Below are 23377 nucleotides of genomic sequence, written 5' to 3'. Positions count from 1 at the left end.
ATATATATATATAGATAGATAGATAGATAGATATAGATATATATATATATTTGCAAGAAGAGCGACACTCACAGGATTTTCTTTGCAGGCAAAAATGTTTTTATTCCACTCAACGTTTCGATCCCCCACAGGGATCTTCATCAGGAGATTACAAACAAACAACCAGAGACCCATTCCCATCCCAGAATTTAAACCCACTGGCCGTTTTTTGGCGCCCAAATTTGTTGCTAAGCAACCATCGTATACAGTGACAAAGTGTAGGGATCAGTGTTATAAAGTGTTGGAAGAGGGAAAGTGTCAGGACTCACCAGTATAATCCAGTCGTAGAAGGAGCTGGAGCAGAAGATAATGAACCCACAAGCGCCTCACACAACCGCTACCCACCTGGAGTGGAACAGGGAGCAGGGTTGTGGAGAGTAGCCAGTGAGACGATAAGCGAAGTACAAGGGATTAGGCAAAGTCGTAGTCAGGAGGTCCGAGGTCAAAAGGCAGGCAGCAAGATTCGTAAACGATGAGACAGGCAAGAAGGTCGAGACAGGCGGCAGTAAGTCGATAATCAGGAATCCAAAAGTTCAAGACGCTAGGGTTTCAGTTCGAACAACCTAATAACCAGGCAATGCATCTTAGTCTGGTTTGGGTTTAAATACAGATACTTTGGCGCCAAACTGGCGTCCCTACGCTGAAGTCGCGGAACTGACGCCAGCACGTCCATCACAGGCGTTTCCGCCTAAGTCCTTGCGCCCGCGACCGTCGCCGGCGCCTCCGCGACCGTCGCCGGCGCCTCCGCGACCGTCGCCGGCGCCTCCGCGCCCGCGACAGTCGCCAGCGTCCCGCGTCAGGCGCCGACGCGCATTAACGCGCCTGCGCCGAACAGGACGCATTCGTACGTTCTCACATTGCCCCCCCATCAAGGAGCGGCCTCAGGACGCGACCACCAGAAGGCTTACCAGGGTAAGTTCCATGGAATTTCTCCAGCAACTCCGGAGCGTGGATGTTAGACGCTGGTTCCCAGGAATTCTCTTCCGGACCGTAACCCTTCCATCTTACCAGGTACAGGAGCCGTTTGCCTCTTAACCTGGAATCCAGGATCTCTTCAACCTCAAATTCCTCTTGACCGTCGACCACCACAGGTAGCGGAGGAGGAGCCGAACGCCCAGGAAATCGGAACGTTGAGGCCGGTTTCAGAAGAGCAGCATGAAACACTGGATGGATGTGCCAGGACGCTGGAAGTTTAAGCTGGAAAGCCACAGGATTGACTTGACGAATAATAGGAAAGGGACCCAAAAAACGTTGACCCAACTTCCTACTGGGACAAGAAAGCTTAAGGTTAACAGTTGACAACCAAACACAGTCACCCACCTTAAACTCTGGGTCACCTCTCCGTCTCCGATCGGCATAAATCTTGAAATTTTGTTGGGCCCTCTTCATGTTTTCCTGAAGTTTTTGAAAATTATTGGATAAGAAAGTTAATCGGTCCTTGACAGCAGGAACTAAAATGTCAGAAACAATGGCAGAGGGAAAAGTTACTGGATGAAGACCATAGTTTGCAAAGAAAGGGGACTGATTGATTAAGGAATGGTGGGAATTATTATAAGCAAACTCTGCTAGAGGAAGAAGATTCACCCAGTCATCTTGGAGGTATGAAGAATAACATCTCAGATATTGCTCGAGAGTCTGGTTAGTTCATTCGGTCTGGCCATTGGACTGAGGGTGAAAGGCAGAAGAAAGGGACACCGAAATCTTGAGTGCTCGACACAACGATCTCCAAAACTGTGATGTGAATTGCGGCCCCCGATCCGACACCACCTCATCCGGAAGACCATGAAGTCTTACTACTTCCTTAATGAAGGTATCAGCAGTCTCAGAGGCAGAAGGGAGTCTAGGTAAAGACTTAAAATGAGCCATCTTGGTTAAACGGTCCACAAAAACAACAATGGTGGAACAATCACAGGACAATGGCAAATCGGAAATAAAGTCCATAGAAACTGATCCCCAAGGACGGGAAGGCACAGGCAGAGGTTGCAAAAGACCAATAGGCCGAGAATGAGAGTCCTTGGATCTAGAGCAAATTTCACAAGATGCAACAAATTTAAAACAATCTTTAGTCATCCCAGGCCACCAAAATAATCTCTTAGCCAAGATAATGGTTTTCTTGATACCTGGATGACCCGCCAATTTGGAATCATGTACACTCTTAAGGACCTCTAAACGCATTTGTTCAGGAACAAAAATTTTACCTTGATGAAGAAGAAGACCCTCCTTGAAGACTAATGATGGTTCAGAGATATTTATGGAAGCGTCTTTAATTCCATCTACCAGGGTAGACTGTAGCAGGAGGAAATTATTAGAGTTTAAAATCGTCTCAGGAGCCAAAGGAATCTCGTCTTCAGAAGAAATCATTCGGGATAAAGCATCTGCTTTAACATTCTTAGACCCAGGTCGATATGTGAGATGAAAATTGAATCTCATGAAAAATAAAGCCCACCTTGCTTGTCTAGGTCTCAACCTCTTGGCCGAACGTAAATACTCCAGATTCCTATGATCCGTGAAGATGAGAATAGTATGTTTAGACCCTTCAAGGAGATACCTCCACTCTTCAAGTGCTAACTTAATAGCAAGTAATTCGCGGTCGGCAACATCATAATTACATTCGCTCTTGGCCAACTTACAAGAAAAAAAAGCAACAGGATGAAGATCCTCCTGAATTCCATTTCTTTGCGACAACACAGCACCCACCGCAAGTTCTGAAGCGTCAACCTCCAAGATGAAAGGAAGGGAAACGTCTGGATGGTGAAGAATTGGGCCTGAAGTGAAGAGTGCCTTCAGTTTCTCAAAATCCACCTGAGCCTGTGGTGACCAGCAAAACTTTTGATTATTGCGAGTCAACTCAGTAATCGGAAGAATGACTTGGGAAAAATTCTTTATAAATTTTCTATAAAAATTTGCAAAACCAATAAAACGTTGAACCGCTTTTTTGGAAGATGGAATTGGCCAATCAAGAATTGCAGAGATCTTCTTGGAGTCCATCTGAAATCCCTGAGGAGAAATGGAAAAACCTAAAAAGTCCACAGATGTTTGTTCAAAGACACATTTCTCGACCTTAGTATAAAGCTGATGAATGCGCAGACGAGCCAAAACCCTCTTTAAATGTGATCTGTGTTCTTCCAAAGAATTAGAAAAAACAAGGATATCATCCAAATAAATGATGACGAATATATCAAGAAAGTCTCTGAATACATCATTAACGAAATGTTGAAACGTTGCAGGGGCGTTGCAGAGACCAAAGGGCATGACCAGGTATTCAAAATGCCCGTAACGAGTACGAAAAGCCGTCTTCCATTCATCGCCTTCTCTTATTCTGACGAGATTGTATGCGCCGCGGAGATCCAGTTTAGAAAAGATCTTAGCTTCCGCCAAGCGTTGAAAAAGTTCAGGAATAAGAGGAAGTGGGTAACGATTTTTGACAGTAATCTTGTTCAGGTCCCGGTAGTCAATGCACGGCCTTAATGAATGATCCTTCTTTTCGACAAAGAAGATCCCGGCTCCTGCTGGAGAAGAAGACTGTCTAATGAACCCTTTGGCCAGATTCTCATCTAAATAAGAACGAAGTTCCGACAGTTCAGACTCGGATAAAGGATAAACTCGTCCAAAAGGAATCTGAGCCCCTGGAAGAAGGTTAATAGGGCAGTCGTAAATACGATGAGGAGGTAACTTGTCCGCCCCTTTTTTATTGAAAACGTCCGTAAATTCCCAGTAAGCTTGAGGAAGAAGATTATGAATTTCAGAGGCAGGAGATAACGAACAAACTCTATTTGAAGAAGAAATACATTGAGAGGAACAAAAATTTGAAAGAAAGTTCACTTCACCGGTAGCCCAGTTGATGGATGGGTTGTGTTTCTGCAACCATGGTAACCCCAGGATGACGGGAAATAAAGGAGAGGAAACCACATCGAAGTTCATGACTTCAGCATGCCCTTTATTTAATACAACAAAAAGTGAGACAGTCTCTTGCACCACAGGGCCTGAGGTAATCAGAGAACCATCTGCCACACGGAGGGCTATGGGGTTCTTCTTAGACTGGAGTGGAATCTGGAACTGCAGTGCCACTTTATTATCCAAGAAACACCCGCTGGCCCCAGAATCAAGAATTGCTTGAAGCTCTACCCGCTTGTCTCCCCACTGCAAAGATAAAGAGACAGTCAGAAGAGGCACGGGAACATGGCAACCGGAAAAGTCTCTTTCTAACAACCTCTTACCCGTTGGACGGATCGGACAACCCCGAAGCAAATGGCCACAATAAAGGCAGAGGTTGAGTCTGCGACGTCTGATCCGTTCCTCTGGAGTTAATGCAGATCTAATGGCTCCAATCTGCATAGGCTCTGGAGCTGCGCTGAAGACGGGCGGAGGGACAGCTGGAGGAAAAGTGGAAGGCATTCGAATAGGAGGTGGAGCGGTTGGTAACATCCACGACTGAGGTGGAAGGCCTGCTCTCTCTGCCTGTTCTTCCTCTCTGCGTTCTCTGAGTCTCCGATCCAGCTGGATGGAAAGAGAGATGAGATCCTCCAAACTGTCAGGAATGCCAGTACGGGCTAATTCATTCTTTAATTCAGAAGAAAGTCCGAAACGATATTGATTTTTAAGTGCTGCCGGGTTCCATTCCGTGTCATCTGCCCATTGCCGGAATTCCAGGGTGTAGTCTTCCGCTGGGCGGCTACCTTGCTTCAGGGCACGCAGGGAGGCTTCAGCAGTAGTGGCTCTGTGAGGATCGTCAAAAAGAACTGCCATAGCATCGAAGAAGGAGTCCACTGTGGCCAATACAGGACTGTGACGATCCATAAGACGAAAGGCCCACGTCTGTGGCTCTCCTGTAAGAAACGAGATGATCACCCCGACCCGGGTCTGCTCATTAGGATAGGTGTGCGGTTTGAGCGAAAACAGCAGTTTGCAATTGCTCCTGAAGTTCCAAAACATCTTTCGGTCGCCAGCAAATTTTTCCGGAAAGGCCACCTTAGGTTCCGAAATTTCAGAAGTGATCACCTGAACTTCCGTTGGAGCAGGAGGAGTTGCAGCGGCCGTGGAAGGGAGAACAGCTGGTGGATGGGTCCTAATGTGCTCCTGTAGCTGAGTATAACCACTTTGCAGCTCCCGGACAGCTTGCGTTAGGGATGACAGCTGTTGAGTCAGGACAGCAAACGGGGACGCCCCTTCAGCTGGATCCATCTGGCCTGGTTATACTGTCAGGACTCACCAGTATAATCCAGTCGTAGAAGGAGCTGGAGCAGAAGATAATGAACCCACAAGCGCCTCACACAACCGCTACCCACCTGGAGTGGAACAGGGAGCAGGGTTGTGGAGAGTAGCCAGTGAGACGATAAGCGAAGTACAAGGGATTAGGCAAAGTCGTAGTCAGGAGGTCCGAGGTCAAAAGGCAGGCAGCAAGATTCGTAAACGATGAGACAGGCAAGAAGGTCGAGACAGGCGGCAGTAATCAAATCCGGGTACAGGCAAGGGTCGATAATCAGGAATCCAAAAGTTCAAGACGCTGGGGTTTCAGTTCAAACAACCTAATAACCAGGCAATGCATCTTAGTCTGGTTTGGGTTTAAATACAGATACTTTGGCGCCAAACTGGCGTCCCTACGCTGACGTCGCGGAACTGACGCCAGCACGTCCATCACAGGCGTTTCCGCCTACGTCCTTGCGCCCACGACCGTCGCCGGCGCCTCCGCGCCTGCGACCGCCGCCTCCGCGCCCGCGACCGCCGCCGGCGTCTGGCGCTGACGCGCATTAACGCGCCCGCGCCTGCGCCGAACAGGACGCATGCGTACGTTCTCACAGGAAAGTAGTGTGGAGCATCGAGTGTGCTGATGTAGTACAGCAGTGCAGATGGAGAAAGTAGGAAACGGCTTAAGAAAGTAGCGAAAAAGAAAGTTGCCTCCGTGTCAGAATAAAGCTATTATCCTGGATCTAAGCCGCAAGCCAATCGGAGTCACCGCAGAAGCTGCAATGTCGAATCGGAGGACAGTCTAGAGGTACGCCAATCGAATAGCAAGTAAGGGTTACCGGGGCAACCAAGTAACGTTGTCGCAGGCTGACTTGACAAGTAAATCCATGTCGGCTGAGAGCATTTGATCAGCGCATAGTCAGAGTGTGGCGCTAAGATCTCCCAGCTTCTGGGGTTGCCGCAGCAGCATCGACGGGGGCCTTAAGACTGCCATATTTATGGCTAGTCGGTAACCCCTGCGCACTCAAAGGCATTTCATGTAATACTTATAGGCGGGCAAAGTCAGCCTGTCCGACCTTAAATGAACAAAGGGTACTTCCGCCACTACCCACATAGCACTGTATTATGGACATACGAACCGCAACAGGCATCTATCCAATAGCTCATGACATGTGCGGGGCAGAGTGTGAAAAGAGAAAAAAGAGGAGGAGAGGAGGTTAAAAACAATAAGAATCTCACAGAAGCAGCATGAAAGATATGGGGATCAAGGACACTAATATTATAATTATATATAATATGGCAAAATCTACTAAGTGGCCATAGGTCCCCTAAACGCCACCATCCACGGTTTTAAAAGTAAAATCATGACATTAGATATTTGTAGCCAAAACACAAAAAAGCAAAAACAAACACAAACAAGCATCAAGAATCTAGGGGTCTTGGTGCAATTAATAATTATATTGAAAAAGAAAAAGACATAGTCCATGTGGTGCTTAAATGAAGCACCCAGAGGTAGTGTTTCATTAAGTCCTCGAGGGGTGACAGTATCCAGTCGGTGTATCCATCTTGCTTCCCTCCTAAGGAGAACCTGGTCTCTGTTGCCACCACGTGACAAAGGTGGCTGAAAGTCTATTGCCATACAGCGGAAGGTAGGCAAACTATGTCCCATTTGGAGAAAATGTCTTGCCACCGGTTGTTTGGCAGAATTTTCTTTAATGGCTTTACTAATAGCCTTACAGAGCATTTGTGCTTAGATGGGGTCAGTGACCCTCATTTGAAAATTGGAAAGAGTCAGAAAAAAAGGCAATGAAAAATATACTATAAATAATGAAGACCAATTGTAAAGTTGCCTAGAACTGGCCACTCTATAAAATACTAAAAGTTAACTTAAGGGTGAACCACCCCTTCAATGCTCCATAAATAGCTAAAGAAGAACAAAATAACAAAATACTGATTGACATATGAATACCAACACTAATATGACTTTCAGGCAGCAGCACTCGAGTCGGGGTTAAACGCTTAACACTACGGTTTCCTTTTAAAATCCACAGGCGACTTTTACGGAAAGGGATGAAACGAGATGCTTAATTTTAACCGCCAAATTGTGAGTGCGATATTTTACTGAGTTTTTTAAAATTATTAAAAGGTTTTACACTATATTGTGTTCCACATTAATCTGCAGCAAGGATTCCGGAGGTGGAGTCAAATTGGATTTATATTTCATTGTTACATGCTGATTACCATTTGAAATGTTTGTAAGTACCCACCTACCACCAGCACGGGGTGTATGATTATAAGTTAGAAACACGGCATTGTGCAGTATATAAGTGGGTGAAGGTGTTGGACTACAACTCTAAGAATTACTACAGTATAAGTTTTTCCTCTGCTACATTACAAATTCTCCCTAGCTTTTTAGCGCTGACCTCTACAGTATGTTGATATTTGGTTGAACATTATGCTCGAGGAGAAGGAGTATTCTGGTAGGATTAACCCTTTCCCTGCCGTTTTGTCCTAGATGTGAACATCTACTGCCAAGCAGTTTTTAGACATTTTGTACTCTTTCACTTTAAGGGCCTTTCCTGGGGCGGTCTTTTAGATTACCCAGGAAAACAATATATTGTTTTTTTCAGGACAACCTGAACTTTCAAAATATGCAAGAATTTTGGTGTAATTTTACTTCTGTAGAAAAAAATATAGGCTTCTAAATGTCTAATAAAATGAAAAAAATCATGTTTCACAAAGAACAATCACATATATCAGAAACATCATTTATTTTATGTACGAAAACACAGCTTATTTGGAAAGGTCTATGGGGTAAATTTATCAAAGAGTGAAGTTCCGCCACTAGAGTGAAATTCCGCAGCTCTCAATTAATTTCTATGGGATTTTGAAAGGCGTATTTATCAATGGGTGAAAGTCAAAGTCCACCCTTTGATAAATATGCCTATAAAAATCCCATAGAAATGAATGGAGAGTGGCGGAATTTCACTCTAGTGGCGGAACTTCACTCTAGTGGCGGAACTTCACTATTAACGTCACTCTTTGATAAATATACCCCTATGTCTCCTTAATGCGGCAATACCAAATATATATAGTTTTATGGAGATTTCTCACTTGTATAGATCAAAATCTACAAGCAGTACACTAACAAATTTCCAAAGTACCGCTCGCCAACAGCATACTTCACATTTCAAGGCCAAAAATTCCACTAACAGTAGGTTTACCCTAGAAAACTACCCATTATTAGAAAGAACAGATTCTGGTGAATCAAAAATGGGTAAATATATCTATGTACTCCAAACTACCAAGTTTCAATTGTTTCCTAAAGTTATAATGTTTTAAAGAAATTGGTGAATTTTTTGAAAAATGACCTCAAAGCTTCCACTCTACAGCATCATATCTCCCATACATCATTGGGTATCAATATAAATCACCCCAAATATTAAAAGCCTTGGGTCCCCTGAACAGTTTGATGCCCAATATGTATAGGTTTACCCAAGCACATGGCATATAGGGGGCCCCAAATGGAAGACCCCATATGGTCTGTCATTTCAGGTGCTGCAAAATCAACACATTTACATCTTTTGAGGGGGGGCGGGGGCAAAGGTAGAAAAAGTATGTTTACCCCAGAAAACATATTTTCGAAAAGTACACATTCCCCTGAATCCAAATTGGGTATGCATGTCTTTCTACTCCAAAGCACCAAGCCACAAACCTTTCCTAAATTTGGCAATTTTGGCGACATTTCCAAAAATCACCTCAAAACTTCCAACCTGCAGCATCGTATGTCCCACATACATTTAGGTATCAAGATAAATCACCCCAAATATGAAAGCCTGGGATCCTCTGAACAGGTTGATGCCCAATATGTATAGGTGTACCTAATCACGTGGCATATAGGGGCCCCAAAATAAAGACCCCCATATGGTCTGTCATTTCAGGTGCTGCAAAATCAACACATTTACATCATTTTGGGGGACGGCAAAGATAGAAAAAAGTATGTTCACCCCAGGAAACCATATATTTTCAGAAAGTACACATTCCCTCGAATCCAAATTCGTTATGCATGTCTTTCTACTCCAAAGCACCAAGCTACAAAACTTTCTAAGTTTCGCAATTTTAGGGACATTTTCAAAAATCACCTCAAAACTTCCACCCTGCTGCATCGTATGTCCCACGTACCATTGAGAATAAAAATAAATCACCCCAAATATGAAAGCCTTGCGTCCTCTGAACAGTTATGTATAGGTGTACCTAAGCACGTGGCATATAAGGACCCTAAAATGAAGACCCCCCCCATATGGTCTGTCATTTCAACCTGCAGCATCGTATTTCCCACATACTTTTAGGTATCAAGAGAAATCACCCCAAATATGAAATCCAAGGGTCCTCTGAACAGTTTGATGCCAATTATGTATCGGTGTACCCAAGCACGTGGTATATAGGGGCCCCAAAAGGAAGACCCCCATATGGTCTGTCATTTCAGATACTGCAGATACTATTTTCAGAAAGTACACATTCCTGTGAATCTAAATTGGGTATGCATGTCTTTCTACTCCAAAGTACCAAGCATCAAACCATTCCTAAATTTGGCAATAAAAGCAACCATTTTTACATTTCTGAAAATCGCCTAAAAATTGGCAATTGGCCGCATTTATCTCACCCAATTTCTTACATACAATTGTAAAACACCATAAATACTGATGCCAAGGGTCTACTGAACAGTTTGATGCCCAATATGCATTGATATACGAAGGCAGCTGGCATGTGCGGACCCCAAATGTAAATAGTGCATATGAGTTTTCTCTGCTGCCAATTCGCCTTCTGTGAACATAGACCCTTGACTTCATATTATGTGCCAAAGACCCCCCAGAACCATATATTTTTGGAAAGTACACATTCTGACGAATCCAACAAAGATAAAGACGTCTTTCTACACCAAACTACCAAACTGCAAAGCTTTTCTTTTTTACAACATTTCTGAAAATCGCCTAAAAATGTTGCAGTTTGCCGCATTTATCTCACACAATGTTTTACATACGTAAGAAAAATCACCCTAAATATGGACGTCAGAGGTCTACTAAATAGTTTGATGCCCAATATGCATAGATTTACCAAAGTATGTGGTATGTACGGACCCCAAATGAAAAACGTGCATATGAATTTTCATGCCGACCAACTCAGCTGCTGAAAAGAGAGCCCTGACTGTGCGCTATGTGTGGTAAGACCCCCAAACTGTAAAAAAATCTATATTTTTGGAAAGTACATATTCTGACGGATCAAACAAAGTAAAATATATCTTTCTATACCAAAGCACCAAACAGCAAAACTATACTAAAGATACATAAGCAGAACAGAATATTCAATAAAAAAATCACAGAAAATGCGACAGCAGCAAATAAATATAATTACGCAGGTGTATAAACTTGCAAAGGTGTGTGTATATATGTTAATATTGGTGTGGGTATATTGGTGTACAAATATACAAATATAGTGGGGGAAAGAAGTGAGAAATTGAAAAAAGTAAAAAAAGACAAGTTTGATAAAAACAAAGTGCCTTAAAGTAAATTTTGTACCTGGGGATAGGAATAGGAGCAAATTCACTAAGATTCGTAGTTGCGCCAGCGTCCGCTTCGATTTTCCGCACTTCGCCAGGCGTATTTTCACCAGCGCTACGCAAATTCACTAAAATCCGAAGTTGCACTCAGGGGAAGCGTAAGGTTTGCACTAGCGTTAATTCGCCAAGCAAAGCAAAGTTACGCTAGCGATGCTTAATTTGCATACGGCGCCAAATTGAAGTTACAATGGAGGTATATGTAGCAGCACTACACAAGCCTGGGAAACCTTCAAAACAGCAAATAAAACTTTTATTTTGCCCTACACATGTGCCCACTGTATAGTTAAGGTGCCATGAGTTAGGAAAAGTATGGGGGAAGGATGGTAGCCCCAAAATTTTTTCGATCTTTTTCAGCCTATCATCCATAAAAAAAGAAAAAACGCCAGCGTTTAACATTTTAAACTTTTTTTGAAGCAATCCCTATCTACTCTATTGCACTTCGCCTGGTCTGAGGTGGCGAAGGAAGTCTGGCGTAAAAGGTAGCGTTCAGAATAATTTGTGCGTCAGTGAATTTGCGTAGTTACATCCATTGCGCAAATTCGCCAGGCGTAAGGGTGCGAAGTAACACTAGCGAATTTACACCAGCCTCCGTTAGTGAATCAGCAAATTAACGAAAATGCGCTACGCTAGCGCATTCACCCTAGCGTTAGGCGCTTCGTCGTTTAGTGAATTTGCCCCAAAGTCTCTCCCTCTCGAACACAACTGGAGGTCCGCAGCAGGAAGGCTCCCAGGCAGATCAGCACCAGCAGAGAAGAAGGGGGGCAATGCTGGGAGGCAGGATATTTTACCCCAGAAGCAGCCACATGTCAGCTGATGTTGGCGCTGCTTGGGGTTACGTGTGGGAGTGATCGTGTAGCCAGCAGGCAACTGAGGAACTGAGGACCCGGAGCTCGTTGCCTAAGGGGTTGGCAAGTGATCTGCGGCAGCGCAAGCCGCAGATCACAGAAGAAATGCAAATTGGCCTGAAACCCGACACGGTAAGTGTGTGGGCAGTCGGCGCATCTTGGGGACGGGTGGGGGGTCGATCGGTGGGGCCAGCAGGGGATCGAGGACCCGGTGCTCGTTGCCTAGGGGGTTGCCAAGTGATCTGCGGCTGTTTCCCTGCATTGCGAGCTACAGATCACACAAGAAACCAGGAAATGTCAAACAACGTACAAGATACGTTTGCCAGTCTGAGCCCTTGCCTGCCAGAACGTACAGCGGACGTGCTTGGCAGGCAAAGGGTTAAAGGGAAAACTCCTGAGACTTTGGACATTATTGCTATTTAGCATTTCTTTGTCTACTCTATGGCACGGTCACACAGGCTTCTTTCATTGGACCCACCAGGCCTGGACTGTTCTGGCAAATGCCAGAGGTGCTGCTATAAGGTCCCATAGAAAGTCAGTATTTAGGGCTGCTGGGGGCTGTTTGTGCCTCTGTGTGGACTGATTGGGCCTCTGTGTACCTGAAATGCCAGGGCCTATTTTAATTCTCAGTCCGGACCTGGTACCCGCTACCAGAACATTGGCAGTTCCACTTGTGCCACTGGATCACTAACAAAGGCCTCAGCCAATAGCAACAACGTGACACAGTTACAATCACTGACTCTCATTCAGGAATCAGTACCCGCATAGGGTTGGGCAGGGAGGAGCTTGACGTCACATACTTCGCCATCCCGGGCTCTACTTTCCCAAAGAGTTTGAGCGGGGGGAGGGGCTACGACGAGACGGGGCGGGTCAGTAGTGTCGGTCTTGGGCTGAGCAGTGGAATGTGGGAGGAGTGAGAAAGGAAAAAAGGCAGCCGCCAGCAGGGGGCATGGCTTGGCGGAAAGACAGACAAGTTTTGCTATTTTAAGGCAATACGGGGCGTGGCTAGGATGATGAAGTGGGCGTGATTATGGAGGGTAAGGGGTAAGGTGTGCGAAGGGAGGGGCGTGCCATTTATGTGTTGGTGGAGTTGTTGGAGTAGGAGGAGAGGGAGAAGGCGGGACGAAAGAGGAGAGGGGTACGAGGCCATGGGAGCAGCCTGAAAGAGTCCTGGTTGCGGACGAAGGGGTCGGTAGGGGAAAGCGCAGCCTGGAGTAAGATGGGGATTCTCCCGAAAGTCGCGCTGTTGTTTTGCTACTGTTTGGTGTCTGCTTGGGGTGAGTGACCGCTACTGAGCTGTGCATGTGTCCTGGGCTGGGGGAGTTCGGCAGCTGCTCTGCATGAGCGGAGGGGGAGGTCAGTAATACAGGGCCATAAAAAGTAAACTATTTCTGTGCAGAGCCCGTGGCTGCAAACACGCATTTCCCTACCACTCTAGTGGGCACTTCTACTGAACCATTATCTCCCCCCCCCCCAATTTATGTAACATACAGGCTTCCAAAGTAACCCCTGCAGCTCTGACCCCACAACAACACAGACTACCATCAGTGGATCTGTCTGCAGAGCTGTCACTTTGTCTGTCCTACACGCCCTCAGCCTCTTGCACTTTCCCTGTTTTAAAAAGTTTAAAAGTCTTTTTTCTTTATTGTTTTGGAGCCCTGTCTTTATATTGAGGTGAACACATATTTGATGTCCTTCAATCTGTCTGGTACAACAATTGTATACTTGTTATATGTTCAGGGGGGTCCTGATCAAATGATTCAACTTAAAGGGGAATTTACACGATCCGATGATTAAAGGGACCCCCTTACATTTGATGCATATTCACAATGATTGCTGCCTTCATTATTGTTTCTGCTGAGAGGGATGGCTTGTTTTTGTTTAGGGAAATTAAACAGGTTTGGCTGTTAGAGGTTTGTTATGGTTTGGTCTCCAGATGCCTTTGCTAAATTGTGCCTTTAGGTGTCTGTTGCACCTTCAGTGATTGCAGGGAATGGAGCATTCTATACAGAATTCCCAGTTATGAATATTGTATTTTCTAGATTTGTCTTTTTTTAGTGCCATTATGGCATGTTCAACTATATGCAGAGCTGGAGATGCAGAACTGAGACCAACTGCTAGATATTCTTGAATAGTATCCTCCCTGAACATAAGTCACCCCTTTCCCCTGACTATGTACTCATGAAGATGTCTCTGTTTATATATGTCAAGTCCAAAAAATATATATTCCAAAACATTCTATTTAAAGTTAAAAAATCAGCCTTAATTTAACATAAATATTATTAAAAAGAGTAGGCATACAGACCAATTGATGTTCAGCCTTACGCGTTTCGTACCCACCGGTACTTATTCATAGGCACGTATTCATAGTGCCTATGAATAAGTACCGGTGGTTGCGTATGGCAGAACATCAATTAGTCTGTATGCCTACTCTTTTTAATACTTATGTTCAATAAAGGCTGATTTTTTAACTTTATATAGAATGTTTTGGAATATTTTTCCATATATGTGATATATGTGCCTTTTGAACTGGGGGCTATATTTGGACAGGCCTTATAGACTGCAGCAGTTGGTCAGCATTATCAATTTTGGTCTATATATATATATATATATATATATATATATATATATATATATATATATATATATATATATATATATATATATATATATATATATATATATACTGGAGTTCGCTCCCTGGCAGGTTATAGGCATGGGTTCATCTTCATTACTGTGTTTGTATGCAGCAAGGAAAAGTGACGGCACACACAAACGCTTGTGAAGCTATCACTTTTTCTGGTCGTATATATCATGTGCTTCAATTTGAAGAGGTTGTTCACCTTCCAACACTTTTTTCAGTTCAGTAAACTGTCCTAAATCGATACATTTAGTTGTGCTGGTTCCCTGAGTTTCATTGCAAACTGCTGTTAGAATTGATACAATAGTTGCTTATACTCCAAAGAAGCTGAGAAATGTATCAGCTTAGGGTAGAACTACAAGGTCGATTTCCATGCGTTTTCATTGGATCTGACGCAATGCGACAAAACGCAGGCGTCAAGTCGGATGCAACGGAAAATAAGATAAGAAATACTGCGACAAGATCCGACATTTGTATTTCTTACCTTATTTTACGCCACATTCGATTGACGAATGCTTTTTGGCGCAGCACGTCGGATCTGCCGAAACGCACCAAGGTCGCCCATGTTGTTCTACCTGTAATGTTGCAAAATTGTAGCAGTTTAGAGTCCGCACCTGAATTACTGAGCTGCCAGACTCAAACGCCAGAGACAGGGACTTTAAACGTAGATTTTGAAAAAATGGTAGAAATTAAAAAATGGAAAGTCATTGAAAAAAATCTTTATTTCTGGTGAACAATCTCAAAACAATTGAACTGGAAAAAGTGTTTGAAAGGTGAACAACCCATTTAAGCACACTTTAGCTAACATCATGTAATGTTTATCTAATTTAACATTTAAATCATGTAGATCTTGCTTTACCTGGCTTCCTAAAATACAAAGTGTACTGTGGGCTCTGAAAAACTGTCCCATTATCTTGGAATAATAAATTATGATTATATTTATAGCAATAAATCTGCTTTGGAAATAAAAGAACACACACACTTCTGCATGTGTATTTGCTATTTAAGCATTATTAGAGTAATAGAAAGGATGCTAAAAAACCATGCCAGAAGTTGTATGCTTCAGTCAATAATCATGTGAATATGCAAATAATATTGTATACTTGGGTATAGGTTTGTGCCTTTCCATCTACAAATATAGAGATCCTCTCGGTGCCAGTGAAAAACACTGATTTTAAAAGTTTATATATTGTGATGAACAGCTGGATCTACTGTACTATCCAAGCATGTTAGTTATTAAGGTATGGTGCAAAACATGGGGGTCCCTGGCAATGCAATGAATCGGAGGCCCCTGAAGGGTGGGAAAATAGCGCAAGTCAGGAATGTCCAGCTTGTGGCTCTTCAGCTGTTGTCCGTCTGCAGCTCCCCAACAGCTTTTTGGGTTTTGGAGGGATGGTGAGAGTTTTACAGATTAATAACATCTGGAAAGCTGCAGGTTGAACACCCTTTATGTATCAAATGAACATATTTCATAGTTCTTACAAAATATTATATGTTTTTTTATATGTTTATGTACTTTAGAATACCCCAAGATAAAACACTTAACGCTGTTCTACTTTTTGAGCTCACTCAAGCCGTTGGAATAAAAGAGAGCTACCAGCAAAAATATTTTCATATATCTTGATATGTATAGTCTTTAAAAAATCCTAAATATTAGCAAAAGTGTAACTTTTTGCTCTAGTGGAGTTCGTAGTGCAGTTATTAACCTATAGGTACGTGTTATAAGGAAACTGCATAATATTTTGCTTAGGAATGTATCTGGGAAAGTTCATCCTTATAAACTTTATTTTTGTCAAAAATAAACCAGAAGTAATTATTATTTTAACAACTTTCTTTTTTTTAATAATTTTATTTTCTAAAATATACATTTAAAATGAATTTTTAGTTCCTTTATCCTGTAGTGACTTAGTTAGCCTGAACAATTTAATACAATAGTTGATGCATTTCTCAGCCGTACCTTTAGCTACTACTGAACATGCTCTGTGAGTTTTACTAAACATTTGTTTCTGGGTGATTTCTGATATGATGACACATGTATGAATATTTGTAGTAATTATCAAAACTATGTCACCATATAATGAAATGTATAAAAGCAAACTTCCCCCCCCCCCCCAACTATTTGCTGGTAGAAATCATTGCTTCAGGCCTGGGGCTCCAACTGCAGCATAGGAAGAAGCATACTAGCATCTGGGAAACTTGGTTAGCTTCAGAAATTGACAGATTGATTAAAACTCCTTGCTTCCTGTTTGGGGGGAAAAATCCTTAAAACATGATAAAATCCTTAAAAGCTCATTCACGGACTAAAGGATTATGTGCCATAATCTATATCTGTCACAGTAGTTGCTGTGTGTATGCATGTGTGTTTATGCAGAATCAGTTTGAAATATTCCAGGAGCGTATACAGTTTATAAGAATTGGTACGTTTCCTATATGAAGTATGTTAAAATCCTTATATATAACAATGTAAAAACAAAAAGTATACAAATTTTATAAATAAATGTGTAGACATGGTACTCATTCTGTTCTGAATGCTTGACTATGCTCTGGGATGTACTGAAGTACAGTGCAAAAGCTAAGGCCATATCAAATGTTCAAATCAAATGTTAAGGCCATATCAAATCTGCTATACACTCCCCACAGTCAATAGGTACAGAAAATATTTTTTTAGGGTTACAAAGTAACATAAGGCATTCCAGTTCAGTATACATACACAAGCAGATTTAGGGTCAGGGCACATGCTCAGATTCGGGGAGATTAATCTGAGCGACCAAGCTCCCCAAAATGCCTCGCCGGTGGGATGGCACTCGGAGCGCTTCGTTTTCCAAAGTTGCATCAGGAGGAAACTTCGGGCCACTTCGGAAAATGAAGCGCTCCGAGTGCCATCCTACCGGGCGACTAATCTCCCCGAATCTGAGCATGTGCCCTGACCCTTAAGATGCAGATTTGACTCCTTTAGACCAAGTCAGCAGCTTATCTGCTGCTACCTGACCGATATCTGGCCAAAAATCAGCCAGAAATCAATCAGGCAGGTTTTACTCTGGTCACATGGCATGCTTGACCTAGTTTCAAGCCCCGCTCCAAGTTGATTTTGTTTGGAATAAAGGTGGCTATTTATTACAAGAACCGTTTGAATGGCAAGACTGCCAAATGAGCGGATCTTTCCCCCCCTGATATGCCCACCAAAGGCCCTAGTACTGTCAGATCAAGGACCACATTAGCTCGTAGATGCGGTCCTTGCTCGGACAACCTATCAGACCACAGGGAGGACGAATTACGAATCGTATTTAATGCATGGCAATTACATTCGACTTGTAGGATGCTTCCAATACCATTCTAAAAAATCACCTGTGTAGTTTAGCACTAAAGGAAGCCCGTTTATTTCCATTTATGCAAATGCTAAAGGAGAGGGGAAAGTCTCAACGATTTGGCACCCTCTAGTGATTGTAATTACTTACCTGATACTGCACCAACCTAGGCTTCTTTTTAGCGACCACCACTGAGCAAGCTTCTTCTCTACACATGCGCAATTCAGTGAAAAAGACTTCCTTTTTGTTAAGGGTGGTGGCAGACCAGAGATTAGTTGGCCCATCGTCAAATTTTCTCTACTGTGGGCGACTAATCTCCCTAAAATGCCTTCTCGCCTTCGGAAAATGACGTGCTACGTATGCCATCCAGCCATCGATTTGCATTCTTGGTGAGAAGGCATTGGGGTAAATTAGTCGCCCGCAGTAGAGTACATTTGTCGCTGGGCAACTAATCTCCCTTTCTGCCACCACTCTTAAGGTCGGCTTTCACTATACTGCTCGTGTGCACCTACACAAAGGAAGAAGAAGCAGGAAGATGTACCTCTCATAGTTGTATATATTCTGCAGCACATCCATTATTTGTCACACAATTTTGTGATGTGGCATTTAGAAAACTTTTGACCTTGACCTACGCAAACCGAAATTATTGGACCTGAATCCACTATGTCGTTATATGGGTAGAGTTGGAGGTGACTGATATCATCAGGGGGTAGGAAGTCACAACAAGAAAGTTGAGGAGCAGTTGCAGAGGCTAAAGGTGGCCATACACGGATAGATCCGCTCGTTTGGCGATGTCGCCAAACGAGCGGATCTCCCTCCGATATGCCCACCTTGAGGTGGGCAATATCGGGCTGATCCGAACGTGGGCCCTAGGGCCCAACGATCGGATCCTAGCGTTCGCCAAACGGGCGGTCGGATCGCGGGACCGCATCAACTAACAGATGCGGCCGCGATCCGACGGGATTTTTAATCCCATCCGATCGAGATCTGGCCGACTTTCGGCCAGATCTCGATCGGGGAAGCCCGTCGGGGGCCCCCATACACGGGCCAATAAGCTGCCGACACGGTCTGTCGGCAGCTTTTATCGGCCCGTGTATGGCCACCTTAAGGGGACAGGTCCAGTAGTACCACTGTGCGTACCCACCGGAAGTGATATGTACAAAATCTTCTGGTCACAGGCAGGTCCAAGTTGAGCTCTTCTCCTGCGCTCCCCACCCGCGACCTAGCACTGCCGGCTTCCGACCCCTAATTGTATAGACTTGTGCCCACCCCTTTCCTGATGTCACTGCAGGGTGGCGCGTGTCTATAAATAGAGGGGAAATGGAGGGCGGGGGTGGGTTGGGAGAGGGCGGGGGTGGGTTGGGAGAGGGCGGGTTAGGGTCAGGTGTGGCTTGAGAATTTCACGACCCACACACCACTACCCACTGGGCTTTCAGTTTTAAAATTTCCCGGTTCAGGGAAGCTCTATTCATTTAACTTATGTTCAAAAAGGGGGGGGTGCACAAATCCTTTACATCTGTAACAAGATATTTTAAAAAAATTGTCACCATTTCTGCATCCCTGATTTTCATTGTCTCACATGTAAACATTCTGCAGACACATAGGCTATATTTTCCAAATCAGGGAAATATAATAATAATATAATAATAATCATGGAAAATTAAAATGGCAACTTTCCAGTATACCTTAAATATTTCCAGTAGCTTTTTAAAAAAAAAAAAAAAAGTCATTTGTAAACATAATTGCAAATAAATAAAGTATTGTGTTCACCTTTTCTGTTCCCTGACTCTTGAGACAACGTCTCTCTTCAGGTCTGTTAATCAACTGCCCTTGCTACCTTGTTTCAGGAGTCAGAGGCAGGAGTGCAGATAAATATAAACAGTCGGTAAAAATTGCATCTAAAAATAATTGTAATATCCATTGACAGTGTAATGTATATTGAAACATTGCGTAGAATTGCATTTTCTTTCATTATGCAAAAAAAAAAAAACCTGTTTTGAATAGAGGACCACTTTTTAACAGAGATAATAAACTTTGTATATATAAGACTTTCCCTTCACACAGCTACGTCTGTGTTTTTAAGTAAGAAAGAGTTTGTTATACAGGGGTTTAACTGGAAAGAGTACATTTGATTAACTACTTTTTCCTCCTATAATTGCTTTGAAGTTTCATGAAGCTGAAAAATGAAAGCTTCATTTACACTTCTTGTTCAATAAAAGAAACAACAAAAATAGATTTCATAGGGCCAATTGAGCTTGAACTGAACATATTTTCTGCCTATTCCATGTTGACCAAGGGAGTCTCACAAACATAGCAGATAATGATTTTATATTTTGGTGCAGGGGGTAGTTTTTGCGCTGTGCAAAACCTTTTCATTCCCCATCTCGCCCACCCACATTGGGAGAGGGGGCTTAGCCCCCGAGTCCTGACGTGTCTGAATTATGAAACCTCTTTAATATTTCTGATGAATGCCATTTGTAAGAACAGTATGTGTAAATGGCAGTAGAGATCAGAAAGAAGGGCTTAAAAACTGCAACCAACCATTCCAACTCCAACCTTCAGATGACCATTAACTTGATCAACCATTAAAGGTTGATCCCTGATCACTCATAGCTCTGGGCTCAGATTACAGCAGGGAGGGGAGGAGTCAGGGGGAGTGGAGAAACTGAGCATGCTCAAGCCTGTGCTCTGGTGGTTTAAGATGAAAGAAGGAAGTCTGATACAGAAGTCCATGTGTACACAATAGAAGAAAAGAAATGTGGTGTTTCTCTGGACAGAGGACTCAGAACAGCAATACTTTGAGGGTTTACTGGTGTGTATATATAGACCTTTCTGTTAAAGCTTACTTTGGTTTAGCCTTTCCTTCTCCTTTGATGAATAATAAAACGTGAAAATTTTATAATGCACAAGTCTGAAGGATTAATTGATCATCCTAAAAATGTATATATCTCCATGTAAACACTTTTGATAAGTGCCCAGTGATTTTTTGTATACATTTGGCTTTTCCTCGATTAAAGGGGAATAAGTTATGCTCCAGAGAAGTTCACACAAAATCATCATAACTGCCTTATAACCGCACGTTATGGAAGACCTTTATGTTTATTTTTACAATAATTATTTATCATGCATAATTAGGTTCTACTTTCCCTTAAAATGCTTCTGTTTTAGCTGAAGGGTTAAGTGAGGATGGCTTGGCATTACCCATGGGAATCTGTTGTCAGAAAGACAAGGAGATTCCCTTTCTTAAAAATTAAGTTCAGTTTAGATGACAAACAATAGCTGTCTACATCAGCTCCCTAGCCATGTGAGAAGAGCAGGCCAAAATAAACTCTAAAGCAGACTTAGTGGGGGAGGGAAGTCAGTTTCTTAATTCCTTTTGGAGGCAGTGAATATAAAGCAAAGCGAGTATATTAAATATGAGCCATGAACAAAGACAAATCATTGGAATTTTTTTTTAATCTTTTTGGAATTGATGTACTTTTTCCTTATTTTGGGTTAGGAAACGTATTGTTTTGGAATAAAAGCAAGTTTTTGTATTTGGCTCGTTATACTGCATCTTTCTGCTTGTGCCTTGAATTGGAAACTGTCTCTCAATGTCTGATTCCTTACTTGCACTTTTTACTTGTGTTGAAGGTGGTATTTGTGAGTTACTTGCTCAGCTTCCTTCCATCGGTATTTTGCTAAATATGTAAGCAATGCATTGCAAAAAAAAAAAAAAAAAAAAAAAAAAAACAATCCTTTTCCATAGAATTAATAAGGTCCATATTATTGCAAAAGACAGATACAACAAAGAGGGCAACTCTTTGTTGTATCTGTCTTTTGCTTGCGGCTTGTAGGAGTCCATTGTAGAGGGTGTTTATTTGTGCACTGGTAATCTATTAGCTACCTTCTCCTCCTCACTTAATTGCACACAAGAACAACAAGGTTGGGAAATATCTGTCCTATTTAGCTCATGAAATAACACAAAAGCATAGATTTTTCTCAATTAAAACAATAGCAAAAAAAAAATCGGCACAACTCCTTTTGAAATAAAGCGTACTTTCAACAATTTTGTTGCCTTTGGGCCTTGTATAAACTACAGGTTTTTGTACCTATATATCTGGAATAGACTTTAAAGTCTATTATTTTACAGAAGTTTTCTTTGGAACTCCTCTGTCCAAACATCCAGATACACTTTATGGCCAGAGGTATCCAATAATCTGGTGTTACCTTCCTGAAAATGCAAATACTGCCATGCGTGACGTATGTTGGCTTGCAAGCGCCCCATGGAAATTGCGATACTACGTATTCCATTATTTTCAGTTGGGCTTAATTTTTGCTTATTTGCTCTTTACTACATGGTTTAAAAACGCCCCATATGAGCTCGCCCTTAATGGAACTCCGGGAATCTGTTCTGCAGGGCTGAAATGTACAATGTATCAATTTAGAATAGTTTACAGAGTCTGCGACCCCGTCCCAGAGCTGTTTAGAATGACATAAGGTGAAAAATGAAAACTTAAATATTAGTAAACGGTCACAAATAGAAAATAGAAAGCAATTGAACTACCTGAAACCAACTGAACTGAAAAAAATGTGTTGGATGGTGAACAACCCCTTTAAACATACAGCACATCTCCACTTAACTTTTGTATTTATTGTGTGGCAAATAAGTTGATTCATTCTATGCTGCCTTGAACTGAATATTTAAATTATATGTACTGTCTCCAGGTGCTAATTTTAATTAGAACTTGCTGTGAAATGGATTATATAAGCAGTCATTTAGTAAATGAAAGGGTTTAGTGTAGGTAGTGCCTTGATTTACAAAGTGATTAGCATTTTCTTTTTCATTTTTATTACACATGCTCTCTCTTTGTGAATGGAGTCAAAGGTATATGTATTTCCAAATAAAAATATAAAGAATTTTAGGGCATATTTCTTTTGTTTTGGGCAGTCATTCAAGTTCTAGGCAGGAGACCCTTGCCCCCCCCCCCGCATCGCTAGTACAAAAAGAGGAATTGTGATCATTTCGCTCATAGTCCCTGAATTCAATTATTGAAAGGTGCTAAGATAGACCATAACATTAATCTAAAATTCGTTTAGATATGCTGGCTTTTTTAGTTGCGTTACAGCCTTTTGGTTCCTCAGGAGCTGCATTTCATGATTTTTAGGTTTTGTTTTAAGTGTGTACTTTACTAGCCAATAAAAAGTTTAGGGTAATATTACACTGGCAGATACTGTTGGGCCAAAGTTACACCTTGCCGTGGCATTTGCTGCTCCAGTGAGGAGTGCTTTTACTATTGCAGGGGGAATGACAGAACAAGAATCACAGAAAACTGTTAACTCTGAATTCTTGGGTAATTCGGTGGAGCATAACCCTTAAAATGTATTTATTTCAATCAACCCTATGTGTGGTAACTAGGTGATTTGGTGGAAGCAAGTAATCTGCACAACAATTGGTTCACGTTCTCCAATGGAGACTTTTCACTGGTACACCAATAAAGGAGCAAACTGGAACAACACCACAAAATGATTCCAATTAAAATGCCTTTATGGCAAACTTAGTGCATTACAGCAGTGTTTCAGGCCATAAGGCCCTTTATTAAGCTTGATAAAGGCCTGCGTGGCATGAAACTTTGTTGTAATGCCCTAAGTGTGATTTCTTATATACTTATATTTTTTAATATATGTATTTCTCTTTTGGATACATCTTCTTCAAGTTATTTGGCTGAGGACCCCCATGAAAACAGGTGCATAGCGCCTAAATCTT

General features: G+C 42.3%; 1 protein-coding gene across 2 annotated transcripts in view; it reads left to right on the top strand.

Annotated features, from left to right (window-relative positions):
* Positions 1–12751: 12751 nt before the first annotated feature.
* Positions 12752–23377, top strand: part of lrp5.L (LDL receptor related protein 5 L homeolog) — a 117252-nt gene continuing 106626 nt past the window's right edge. The window contains exon 1 of one of the 2 annotated variants that reach the window (XM_041589121.1): positions 12752–12962. In XM_041589121.1, coding sequence (XP_041445055.1) covers positions 12905–12962 — 58 coding nt within the window. In that variant the 5' untranslated portion in view covers positions 12752–12904. 2 annotated transcript variants of the gene reach the window in all.

This window comes from Xenopus laevis, chromosome 4L (genome assembly GCF_017654675.1).
Source record: "Xenopus laevis strain J_2021 chromosome 4L, Xenopus_laevis_v10.1, whole genome shotgun sequence".
Taxonomy (NCBI): Eukaryota; Metazoa; Chordata; class Amphibia; order Anura; family Pipidae; genus Xenopus; species Xenopus laevis.
This window is presented reverse-complemented; position numbering and strand designations above follow the sequence as displayed.